The 13,296-nt window shown below is 44.3% G+C and overlaps 1 protein-coding gene across 2 annotated transcripts in view; it reads right to left on the reverse strand.

The window, feature by feature from the left end:
* zc3h3 (zinc finger CCCH-type containing 3) overlaps positions 1-13,296 on the reverse strand; it is an 80,263-nt gene continuing 66,967 nt past the window's right edge. For both annotated transcript variants that reach the window (XM_021599624.3, XM_090231945.1), the window contains exons 10-12: positions 8,224-8,393; positions 7,754-7,944; positions 1-317 (exon numbers count right to left, since the gene is read on the reverse strand). In XM_021599624.3, the coding sequence (XP_021455299.3) occupies positions 286-317; positions 7,754-7,944; positions 8,224-8,393 (393 nt within the window). In that variant the 3' untranslated portion in view covers positions 1-285. The remainder of the gene's footprint in view (positions 318-7,753; positions 7,945-8,223; positions 8,394-13,296) is intronic.

Here is a 13,296-nt window from a genome sequence, read left to right on the forward strand (position 1 = left end):
TACAGTAGTAATAACATACATTTTATTCGAAATTCATCAAGCTACAATTTACAAAAAAACAAATATCAATTCAATCTGCATTACAAACATCATTGCTGTATGAAATGTATGAGTCCATAAAGCAAACTTTTAGCTACATTAAAGACCCTGAGTATGGTTGAGAGCAGATACAGTTATGGGTCTGAGAAACGTCAGAGCTTCCATAAGCATTCAATACATACGTCTCTGTAGTATTTTCACAGCTCATTTGGTGTTCAGGCAGTATCCATTCTAGTTCCTGTACTTCTAGAGTCGAGGCTTGATCTGCAGTATTCTCTCTATGGAAGACAGACAGACAGGCACAACAGAAACAGATTGAGATTAAAGATACCAACAAAACTAACATGTCAGACAGCAGAGAGATCGCTCTTACAACCACAGGGGTGCACAAAACGACAGGCTGTGTGTGTGTGTGTGACGGTGTGCCTAAGGATGTGAATGGGTGAAACGCAGGGCTCTCTGTCCTACTGAAAGCCTGAGTGATGGCATCTCCGCTGATGAGCAAACTGGGAACTGAATGAATGGGAGAACAGGGGTGTGTGTGCATGCGTGTGCGCGCTCCGGCAGTGATGCATAGCTATTGGGTTAATTTATGTAAAGTGGAGATCAGGGCTGTGGCGGTCATGAAATGTTGTCAGCCGGTTATTGTCATGCTGCTGGTAATTAACCGTTAACTAACATAAAGTTTAGCAGAATATGAGTTGGACTACTGTATGTTATCTGTGCATATGCGCCTGCCATAAGCAGTTGGCTTGTTGATTTATCTGACAATATATGCCTATAAGTCCCATGCCATTATTTTATATTATATGATTTTATAGCAAGAAGAATATCATTGAACCGAGGGGAATAAAATAGAAAGGATATTCTTACCAATCTGGAACAAATGCGCATATGAAATGGCTATGTTGAGCATGAAAGTGATCATTTGAAACAGGTCTTCTACACAAGATTTAGAGTTGTTTGGCAGCTTTAGTAGTGAATGATACGAACCTTAGAATATCTTAGAAATCAAAACATATACAGTGCATTTGGAAAGTATTCAGACCCCTTGACTTTTTCCACTTTGTTACATTACAGGCGTATTCTAAAACTGATTTAAAAAAAAAAATCTCCTCCACACACACAACCCCATCATGACAAAGTGAAAACAGGTTTTCAGATTTTTTTGTGTGCAAATGTATTGAAAATAAAAAACAGAAATACCTTATTTACATAAGTATTCAGACTCTTTGCTACGAGACTTGAAAATGAGATTAGGTGCATCCTGTTTCCATTGATCATCCTTGAGACGTTTCTACAACTTGGGTGATGTCCACATGTGGTAAATTCAATTGATTGGACATGACTTGGAAAGGTACACACCAGTCAATATAAGGTCCCACAGTTGACAGTGAATGTCAGAGAAAAAACTAAGCCATAAGGTCGAAGGAATTGTCCATAGAGCTCCGAGACAGGATTTCTTCAAGGCAGAGATCTGTGGAAGGGTACCAAAACATTTCTGCAACATTGAAGGTCCCCAAGAACAGTGGCCTCCATCATTCTTAAATAGAATAATTTTGGAACCACCAAGACTCTTCCAAGAGCTGGCCGCCCAGCCAAACTGAGAAATCGGGGGAGAAGGGCCTTGGTCAGGGAAGTCCCCAAGATAGTCACTCTGACAGAGCTCCAGAGTTCCTCTCTGGAGATGGGATAACCGTCCAGAAGGACAACCATCTCTACAGCACTCTACCAATCAGACCTTTATGGTAGAGTGGCCAGACGGAAGCCACTCCTCAGTAAAAGGCACATGACAGCCCACTTGGAGTTAGCCAAAAGGCACCTAAAGGACTCTCAGACCATGAGAAACAAGATTCTCTGGTCTGAGGAAACTAAGATTTAACTCTTTGGCCTGAATGCCAAGCATCACATGTGGAGGAAACTCGGCACCATCCCTACAGTGAAGCATGGTTGTGGCAGCATCATGCTGTTGGGATGTTTTTCAGCGGCAGGTACTGGGAGACTAGTTAGGATCGAGGGAAAGTTGAACAGAGCAAATTACGTCAATTCTTGATTCAAACCTGCTCTAGAGCGCTCAGGACCTCAGACTGGGGCAGAGGTTCACCTTCCACCTTTTCATAAATTAGATTTTTAAAAAAAGTTTGTTTTAGTTTTGATTCAGTGGCCCATTACCAAATGGGCAGGTACAGGGGCATGGGGAATTTTTTAAAATTAATATGTATGCAGTCAAACAGCAAATGGAGGCCTCACTCTTTCCCACTAGTTCGTTGATCAATGATGCCGGATACACAACTTCAGTTTGATAGCGGAGTTGTGCTTAATATGAGCAGCTGAGAAATAAATATAAAGGAACACTTATTTCACTCCACACATCAACCACTGTTTGAGGAGCATGCTCTCGCTGCACGGCAGGTGATATCCCGCCCACACTCTGTATGCCATGGGCTCTTCAACCCTATTCCTGCATCTACTCAGTGCTTAACTTGGGAAACGAAGTGATATCTGTTCAGGAACATCGATAGTAACATGTTTTCGCATTATAAAAATATTTTTAAAATACCTATTACTAGGCTATTCAAAATCAAATACAAATTCACTGTAAGCAGCCCTGCACAATCAATGAACCGGCAGCATCGCCTAGGGCTGGCTATACAGTACGTTCTTTCCCAGACTCGTGGATAGAACTTTTGGACTGTAGCATAAGGTAACCAGTCCATCCAGTATACATACTAATACAGTCCATACTCAAAAGCAAATTACCCAAATTTGTTTAATTTAGAAAGCGCTGTCCGTTTCACTGTGTTGAAACATCCACAACAACCATGTTTTACACTCAGTTTCAAACTGCTTTGGAACTTCTTTCTTCAAATGGATCATCACAGTGAGGTGAGGTTTAAAAGCATGATACTGTTTTGATGATAAGTGTTTGATGTGACTTTTCCATTGATGTCAGAGTGGTTAGAGGGACAATAGAGCCCTGAGTACCAGTCCATTAGGACCTGATGGCCGTTAGCGAATCGGATACTACCAATGCATGTCCAGAGTGCATGAAAGGAGATTCCCGTGACTCAATGGTCACATGGAATTTTACTATGGTCATGACTGCTGGTGTGGCAGTAATATGGTCACTGCAACAGCCCCAGTGGAGAGGAACTTGTTTGGATTCTTTCCACCCTTAACAAGCCACAGGGGTGTGGAGAGTGTGTGTGTGTGTGAGGTTGTGTGTGTGTTGAGGGATAAACCAGCGCTCATTAGTAACACTTAACTGCACTGGACACAGAGTTGAAGGTGGTCTGTGTGTGTAACTGACCACTTGCTGTGTCTCAGGAGGATTGTGTGTTTGTGTGCCTAAGTGTGTGTGTGTATGGTGTGTGTGTGTGTGTGTGTACAGTGCATTCGGAAAGTGTTCAGACCCCATCACTTTTTCCACATTTTGTTACGTTACAGCCAGTGGTGGAAACAGTACTCAATTGTCATACTTGAGTAAAAGTAAAGATACCTTAATAGGAAACTCAAGTAAAAGTCACCCAGTAAAATGCAAAAATATAAATAGTAAAGTACAGATACCCCCCAAAAACGACTTAAGTAGTACTTTAATGTAGTTTTACACCACTGGTTACAGCCTTATTCTAAAATGGATTAAAATAGTCCCCCCCCCCCCCCCCCATCAATCTACACAAAATACCCCATAATGACAAAGCAAAAACAGCAAAAACTGGAATATCAGACTCTTTTCTCAGTACTTTGTTGAAGCACCTTAGGCAGCGATTACAACCGAGTCTTCTTGGCAGTAGGACAAAAAATAAATATTGGTCGACTGAAAGTCGTCTGATCTTTCGACCAATCTATTGGTCAACATTTTTAAACGTGTATTTTTCCTTATGTAGAAACACCCTATGTTTGAATAAAATCAACTATATGCATTGAGCCTGTCTGATGCTTAAAGTTTACGGTTGGATGAAATAAGACAAATGCCTCGAGGGCGACAGTTATGGTTTTCATATGCACATTTTGGTGAAACAGATTCATTTAATTTATAACATCATCTTCATATGTCAAAATCATTGTCATGTAGTTGATCCAAATCCAAATGAAAGCGCAATCTGGAGAGAGAAATGCATCTGAGCGCATGGTCAATCTGTCGTCTGCGTTGGCCAGGCAGCATTTACGTTGATATGGCCTCAGCATACTTCTTGCGCTTCACGGAGCTGTTGTCAAGGTGAGTTTGTGTTCATACAAGATGTTAACCCCACCTACCGTCAGCCAATCATGTCAATGCGGACCTGTAGAGAGCCTTCCGCATTGTTAAAGAAATGTGGGAGGCGCATGGCGATGCGGAGCTCGATTTGGCCTCTGCGTGCCTCTGGAGGCGCCGCAATTGCGTCACACCGTCATGCAGCCTAAGACAACATTTTGGGATGAAGGATTAGTCCAAACTTTTGACTGGTACTGTATATATTTGTTACTCAAACAATCTCGGTAGACCAACAACCTAACCACCAAACAATAGACCAGTCGACTAATTGGGGTCAGCCCTACTTGGTACACCTGTAGTTGTGGAGTTTCTCCCATTCTTCTCTGCAGATCCTCTCAAGTTCTGTCAGGTTGGATGGGGAGCGTCGCTGCACAGCTATTTTCAGGTCTCTCCAGAGATGTTCTATCGGATTCAAGTCCGGGCTCTGGTCGGGCCACTAAAGGACATTCAGAGACTTGTCCCGAAGCCACTCCTGCGTTGTCTTGGCTGTGTGCTTCGGGTTGTTGTCCTGTTGGAAGGTGAACCTTACCCAGTCGGAGGTCCTGAGTGCTCTGTAGCAGGTTTTCATCAAGGATCTCTCTGTACTTTGCTCCGTTCATCTTTCCCTCGATCCTGACTAGTCTCCCAGTACCTGTGGCTGAAAAACATCCCCACAACATGATGCTGCCACCAGGTGTGTGCCTTTCCAAATCATGTCCAATCAATTGAATTTACCACATTGATCATCTCAAGGATGCTCAATGGAAACAGGATGCACCTGAGCTCAATTTCGAGTCACAAAGCAAAGGGTCTGAATACTTATGTAAATAAGGTATTTACGTTTTTCATTTGTAATCCATTTGCAAACATTTCTAAAAAACTGTTCCCGCTTAGTCATTATGGGGCATTGTGTGTAGATTGATGAGGGAAAAAAAATATTGAATACGTTACAGCCTTACTCTAAAATGTAACAAAATGTTGAAAAAGTCAAGGGGTCTGAATACTTTCCGAATGCACTGTATATGGTCTGCCTCATTGTTCCTCTTTGTCTGTATATACTGAGTTTTTGCTGTGACTGGTAGCTGCTCTGTACCCTGCTAAAACAGTACCCATACATTAAAATAGCCTTCCGTGCCCATGGGAGACTGCCACTGGGCACCACAGCAGCTATAGACTGAGCTCTGACTGCTGTGTTCCCGGAAGGGAGCCCTGGTTCCATATAATCCCTGGCTCTACACACTCACACGTATACACCCCAGTCAGCATGTGCTACAGCAGCTAACCCAGACAGGAATAACCAATGATGCAGGCAAGACCCTCTGCAGGATTTAAAGACATACTAAAGCTGGGATGAAGGGAGGGTTAAGGAGGAGTATAGAGAGAAGAGAAGAAAGAGGGGGACACAGGGGAGAGAGAGAGAGAGGGGGGGGGGGGCAGCAGATAGATGGAGAGAGAATGAGTTCCATAGTCCATGTAAAGGGAGAAAGATGCATCGAGATGAAGGAAAAGAGGGATTCCATGTGTGTGAGGTATATATATGCGTGTCATGGTAGCTAGCAGTAAGGGAGTGGCATGCAGGATGTCCAGATGACACAGGGGCAGCTTAAGGTGAAAGGTTAAAGTTGTTTCCTGGAGAAGAGAGACTAAATATGAACCCGAAACAGACATGGCGAGAGGGATGATGACAGAGTGAGGGAGAGAGGGATGACAGATGGAGAGAAAGTGAGAGAAAGGTTCTGGTGTAATTTACAGTCGCCGTCTTCCTGGTATTTACTTAGAAATGTAACTGTAATATGGTAATAACATAGTAGTGTATTAACACTTTCTTTTGGAGTTATTGAATCATTTACTGGTACCGCAAGGTACTATTTAGTATTAGGTAGAAACAGATTTTTGTTTATTTCTTTCAAGCAAAATGTCGACATTGTTAAAATGTACCGTTACTGAAAGATAATATGAGAAGGAGGGCAATAGAAAGAGAATTGAAGTGGTAAGTTAATTTGTGGTCTGTTTCTTCACGACTGGACAGTGAGAGTAAATGTGTGTGTTGGTGTGTGATTGAGGGTTCCTCTATGTCAGGGAGGGGCAGAGGCAGGTGGACATAGAAGAGAGAGTAGGCGACGGGGGGAGGCCGACAGGGTGACGGGGGAGGGAGGCCCTCTTCTAATCCTCTATCTATCAGTCTGTCAACATGGAGCCCAGCTGTGCCCCCCTCTTGCCACAAACCTAAATATTATTACCTCTCTCCCACTAAGCACTATTACACTTCCAGCTAAGTATTATCATACTCAAATATTACCTTCTACTGCAACCAGTATCAACCTCCTAAAAGTACTTAAGTACCCCAATATCAGGGCGTTCCCAAACCGTAATTCATCATCCACTAATATTTACCCCATGGCAATGGTGCCCTCAGGGGTCCATGCTTAGTCCCCTCCTGTACTCCCTGTTTGCGCACGACTCCAACATCATTATTAAGTTTGCTGACGACACAACGGTGGTAGGCCTGATCACCGACGAAGATGGTGTGGTGCCATGACAACAACATTTCCCTCAATGTTAGCAAGACAAAGCAAATGATCCCGAACTACAGGAAATGGAGGGCCGCCCCCATGCATATTGATGGGGCTGTGGTGGAGAGGGTTGAGCGTTTCAAGTTCCTCAGTGTCCACATTACTAAAGAAGTAACATGCTCCACACACACCAAAAGTCGTGAAAAAGGCACGACGACGCCTCTTACCGCTCAGGGGGCTAAAAAGATTTGGTATGGGCCTTCAGATCCTCAAAAAGTTATACGGCAGCACCATTGAGAGCATCTTGACTGGCTGCATCACTGCTTGGTATGGCAACTGCTTGGCATCCGACCGCAAGGTGCTACAGAGGGTAATGCGTATGGCCTAGTACATCACTGGGACTGAGCTCCCTGCCATCCAGGACCTCTATACCATGTGGTATCAGAGGAAGTCACTAAACATTTTCATTCCTCTGCTACTGCATGGCAAGTGGTACCGATGCACCAAGTCTGAAACCCAACAGGACCCTAAACAGCTCTACCCCCCGAGCCATAAGACTACTAAACAGTTAACCAAATAGCTAACCGGACTATCTGCATTGACTATTTTGCACTAAATATTTGGACTCATCACACACACTGCTGCTACTGCTTATCATCTAAGTAAACATTTCACTGTTAGTCTACACCTGTTGTTTATGAAGCATGTGACAAATAATTTGAATGGATCTTGATTAGATTATTTAAAAAAAAAAATCCATTCACCATCTTTCCTCGATTAGCAGTGGGACATCTGAGCTATGTTTTAAAAACATGGGGCAGTTGGAAGAATCACAGTGCTCACAATGATTACCACAATTTTCCAATGCACTGTTTGATGAGCCCACCCCTCCAGGTCATAGGAGTCAACATGGCGACCATAGAGGCAGAACTAGACTAACTTTCCTGGTCACTGTATGACCTCTCACCTGTGACCTCTGCCCCGTCGGCAGGGGGCGTGTCCGGGGCGTCTGTGTCTTCGGGGGAGCTAGAGAGGGAGATGAACGACGGGAGCTTGGTCTTGTGAGGACCCGAGGAAGAAGACGAGGGTGCCCCTGGATCTGCCTGAGCAGAACCCTCTGCCGTCTGGTTATCAGGTAGGACCACTGACAGGCTAGGCCTGAAGAGAGGAGAGGGGGAAGTGGAAAAGGAGGAGATTAGAAAACATTGTTGACATCGAAATGTAATATAATCTGTGCACATCTGGCAATATAAATGAATGTCCGTTTCTACAGTGTTGTTTTATGGTTGTTGCCTATGCATTTTCCAAAATGTCTGTTTTCAATTTGTAATGTAATCTATTTGCTATATGTAATCTATTTGCTATATAAATTATAAATTGTATCTAATTCATTTCACTTTGTCATGTAATTATTCTGACAGAGGGCCTGTTCTTGACCTCTTGGTGCGGGCCTTCTTGGCCGGGGCAGCGGAGGGGCCTGTGGTGGGGTTGGGGTTAGGAGCGGTGCGTTTGGCCCTCTGACGGTGCTGGAGCTTACACTGGGCCCCTCGAGGACAGGAGCCACTACTGGAGAAGTCTGGACACACCAGGGTGTGCTTCTTCTTACACTGGAGGAGAGGACAGACCAATACCACTTATTATATGAAACACACAGGTTAACATAACCCGAGAAGACAGTTTGAGACTGCTCTGTTAGTTACTACACAGAGTGTAAAAAACACGTTGTTTACTTCCTAATATTGAGTTAAACCCCCTTTTGCCCTCAGAAAAACCTAAATTCCTTGGGGCATGGACTCTACAAGGTGTTAAAAGCATTCCACAGGGATGCTGGCCCATGTTGACTCCAATACTTCCCACAGTTGTGTGAAGTTGGCTGGATGTCTTTTGGGTGGTGGACCATTCTTGAAACCCAGCAGCGTTGCAGTTCTTGACACACTCAAACCGGTGTGCCTGGTACCTACCACCATACCCGTTCAAAGGCACTTAAATCTTTTGTCTTGCCCATTCACCCTCTGAATTGCACAGATGTGCAATCCTTCTCTGACCGTCTCCTCCCCTTCATCCACACCGATTGAAGTGGATTTAACAGGTGACATCAATAAGCTTTCACCTGGATTCACCTGGTCAGTCTGTCATGTTCCTTATGTTTTGAACGTGGTCATCTTAAGAGCACTGCGTGTGCCTGAGTGAGTATACAGATGAAGGTCTGGTGAGAGTGTATGTGACAGTGAGAGTGTATGTGACAGTGAGAGTGTGTGTGACAGTGTAATATGGGCGTAAATTGGTAACTTCATTCTGAGGGAGATTCGATCCCTCCCACCTGTCAGAAAAGCTAATTATACTCACTATGGGGTGCGAGCCGTGTTTGTGTGCATCTGGTGTGTGGGGGGCAGCCTGGAGCAGGTTGGTCCAGAAATAGAGCGAGGGTGGGGGTAAGGGATGTGCGTGTGTGTTAGGGGTGGGGGTCTGCAGATTGAGTTTCCAGGAACAGTTTGGACTCTAGTTCACCCCATGGTCCCCTCAGCCATGAACCAGTCTGGGTACCCCTCTCCTCTCCCCGAAGAGGCCCCTCTCTCTCCGCTATACCCCCAACCCCTCACTATAGCCAGTACCACTAACTCCCAAACTCAGACCCCCTGCCGTTCCTGCACCCTAGGGGTCAGATTAGTGTAGGTCTTAGACTTATCTCGCTTTTCTGAGGCGGCAAACCAAAACACTCAAAGTCACACCGTAATGCTATATGTTTTAATGCCCTAACGTAAACATCGTCCGGACTACAGGAAAAGGAGCACAGAGCACGTCCCCATTCTCATCGACGGGACAAAAAGGCTTCTCAACAGTTTTTACCCCCAAGCCATAAGACTCCTGAACACCTGGACTATTTGCATTGTGTGCCCCCCCAACCCCTCTTTTACGCTGCTGCTACTCTCTGTTTATCTTATATGCATAGTCACTTTAACTGTACATTCATGTACATACTACCTCAATTGGCCCGACCAACCAGTGCTCCCGCACATTGGCTAACCGGGCTATCTGCATTGTGTCCCACCACCCGCCAACCCTTCTTTTTGCGCTTCTGCTACTCTCTGTTCGTCATATATGCATAGTCACTTTAACGATACCTACATGTACATACTACCTCAATAAGCCTGACTAAAAGGTGTCTGTATATAGCCTTGCTACTCTTTTTTTCAAATGTCTTTCTACTGTTGTTATTTCTTTACTTACCTACAAACACACCTTTTTTTTGGCACCATTGGTTAGAGCCTGTAAGTAAGCATTTCACTAAGGTTTACACCTGTTGTTTTCGGCGCACGTGACAAATAAACTTTGATTTATTCGCCAAATTTAGCAAAGCCTGTTTGTCTCTATTATGGTATCAGTCTGTTATAATTCAAGAGTCTGAGAGCAGAGGTGCAGATTGAAGACGCTTTACATTGTTTTTAACCAATCCAACCAAGATGTGCCCAGGGGTTAGAGTGGTCGTTTCTAGACCAGGGAATGGGACCATACAAAGACTTCCAACCGTATTTACAGTCCTTCTCCAACAGTCACGACTTCCGCCGAAGTCGGTCCCTCTCCTTGTCCGGGCGGTGTTCGGCGGTCGGCGTCACCGGCCTTCTAGCCATCACTGATCCATTTTTCATTTTCCATTGGTCTTGTCTTCCTTCACACCCGGTTCTAATCCCATCAATTACATGTTGTGTATTTAACCCTCTGTTTCCCCTCATGTCCTTGTCGGAGATTGTTTGATTGTATGTGATGTGCTATTTAGTGTTGGTGTGCGACGGGTTTTTTGTACCCACTTTTGTTATTTTGTACATTTAGATTTTTGGAGTTTTGTCAGCATTTATTAAACGACTCCGTTCATGCCAAGTTTGTTCTCCTGCGCCTGACTTCCCTGCCACCAGCACGCACCCCTTACACCAGCGTAAGGAGAGGGAAAACGCCAAATCTACTAAGACTCAACTGCCAGCAGTCGAATACATTCTCATTTTCATAAAACACGGGAAAGAGGGAAAGAGAGCGAGAGCCAAGAAACGGAAGATAAAAAAAAGTGAAAGAGGACAGAACATCTTCATTCCACACCAAGTTAATCATTTTCCACTTGATTTAAGAAATGCTGGGACGTCTCAGGTCTATTAGAAGAGCTCTCTATCCACTGCGTTCCAAACCAGGACGAGTCAGCACATTTACCATTACAGGGATGGAGGGAGGGGTAGAAGACAGGGGCAAAGAGGGAGGGAGATAGAGGAGAGGGAAACGGAAGGGGGGGGGGTGGATCGGGGTTCAAAGGAGAGGAAGGGAAGTTGAAAGAGTGGTGGAGATGGAGAAACAAGAGAAAGGTGGGCGATCAAGGGAATGAGAGAAGGCGAAAGGGACCAAGAGGGTCCAAATTGGATAAAACGAGAGAGACAGGCGCTACAGAGTAGAAAAAGAGGAGAAGGTAGTGACGGGGGACAGATAGAAAAGAGAGAGGGAGGGAGGGATAGTGAGCACGAGACAAAGCGAGAGATGGAACGAGAAAAGAGGATGGAGATGGAAGCGGGGTTAACCCCTGAGCTGCTGGAGTGTCTGCCTGCCTGCCCCATAGTGCCATCCTCAGCACTTCCTCCATCTGTAATTACTGCCTGCTATCCCTCCCACAGCCACCAGCTAGCAAGCCCAAACGCGAGCACACACACACACACACACACACACACACACACACACACACACACACACACACCTAAGCACTTCAGCTAATAGAATAAATATGAATGCCCTTTGGTTTTATATATCCTCATTTCTCTGTGCTATATATAAATGAGGCCTGACAGTGTGAAAAAGCATGTGCTACACAGACACTCATAAACAACAACTGAGAGGATTATAGGAGGGAGGGGATAGATGAACAGATATAGGATTGGTAGGGACAGAGACAGGCGGAAAGAGAGGACAGGAGGGGTACTAGCGGTGAATGTGGAAACAGAGTGTGTATGGGAACTCTACATTTTTTTGGGGTGTCTGTGTGGCCGTGCACTGTTACCCTCTGGTCCTCAATGTGTCACTCAGACACTAGAGTTATGTCACTATTGACAAGCCCTCACTCTCAACAGCTGTCCCCTCCATACCCAGCACTGTTTTGGAGGACAGTTCATATGTTTGTGTGAAGATTATATCCACGAGGGTGTGTCCAGTGGTGTAGCGGTGCCTGGAGAAGTGGGTATACACTCATTTTGCCAAACCTTTCCCAAACGGTCCACGAAGGAAAGGTGCCCTTTGTGAAAAATGATTTGAGAAACAGCGACATACACTCTCTGAATGACTTAAAATGACACATCCCATTTTGGTCTTTCAAAGTCAGGCCAAACCAAGCTGCACTGTGCAAGTAGTCTAATAGTAGGCCTACTATTGAAACATATAAATGAGGCTGTCAACTGAGTCAGAAATTCACAGGTTTGTTTTTTCTGTTCAGGTTTTCGCTCTCAAAGTCACACTTTTTAAAAAAATAGAAAACAACCAAATTGGATATTCTAAGTACACAACAATGCTTAAACCACACAAGGATGTTTGAGTGTAGTTACCCTTTAATATATGTGTTTGGTTAGTGGTGTTTCTGTAGCACATGAGATGGAGTTTTCCATCTCGGTCCATGAAATCGCTCGCATGTGCGGTGTGTATTTTAGAACTGTGTTTTCCTGCAAATTGCATTTTGGAACATTCTAGGCCAACTGCCATGTGCACATTTCTGTGCTGAAAATGTGAAAAGATAAGATCGTTTATGGTGTAAACCTACCACGACACTACTTTGATACGCATTCTGGGGATTAATATATGCGTTTATACAACGGATGGGTCTACTCCTGAATGTTGATTGATTAAAAGCGCACTGCAGCCGGTGTCTATTCCACAAATTATGACATTAAAATGCCCTCTCACTCTGTTCAATCTGACTGCGCAATCCACTGTCTCATCAGCCCAGGCAGGCAGGGAAGTTATAAACTTGATCTCTACTATAAAAAGCATCTAGGCATTATCTCACACGTTTGGAATAACATTTTAGTTTTCTCACAGCGGAGATTTGTATAAACCACGCAGTCTGTCTCTCTGACATTTGCAACAATGTTTCAATATTCAAATTCGATCTCCAACTGTCCCATAGTAATGAACGTGTAGGGATCAGGAGAAATGTCAATTGAAAAAAGGTATTTTCAGCTTCAGTTTGAAGTTTTTGTGTTAGCTATGTTGTTGGCTAGCTCCTCTGAACAACAGTGTCATAACAAGAGAGCACATTTTCTACGCCAGGCGAAATCGTGCCTCATTAGCTCGTTGTTACGGATATATCCAAATAAATGTCACTTGAAAACAGCTTAAACAAATGCAGCTGCTATTGTTATTCTGTCTGCACTGATTGACGCGACTGTAAGTTAACCGTAGTTGGCTAGCTAGCAAGCAAGGGATAAGGAACATTTAGAACGAACGACTGGATCGTGTCCATTTATACAGAACAAAAAGACCGAACGACTG

Source organism: Oncorhynchus mykiss, chromosome 4, assembly GCF_057628025.1.
Source record: "Oncorhynchus mykiss isolate SJ-2025 chromosome 4, ASM5762802v1, whole genome shotgun sequence".
NCBI lineage: Eukaryota > Metazoa > Chordata > Actinopteri > Salmoniformes > Salmonidae > Oncorhynchus > Oncorhynchus mykiss.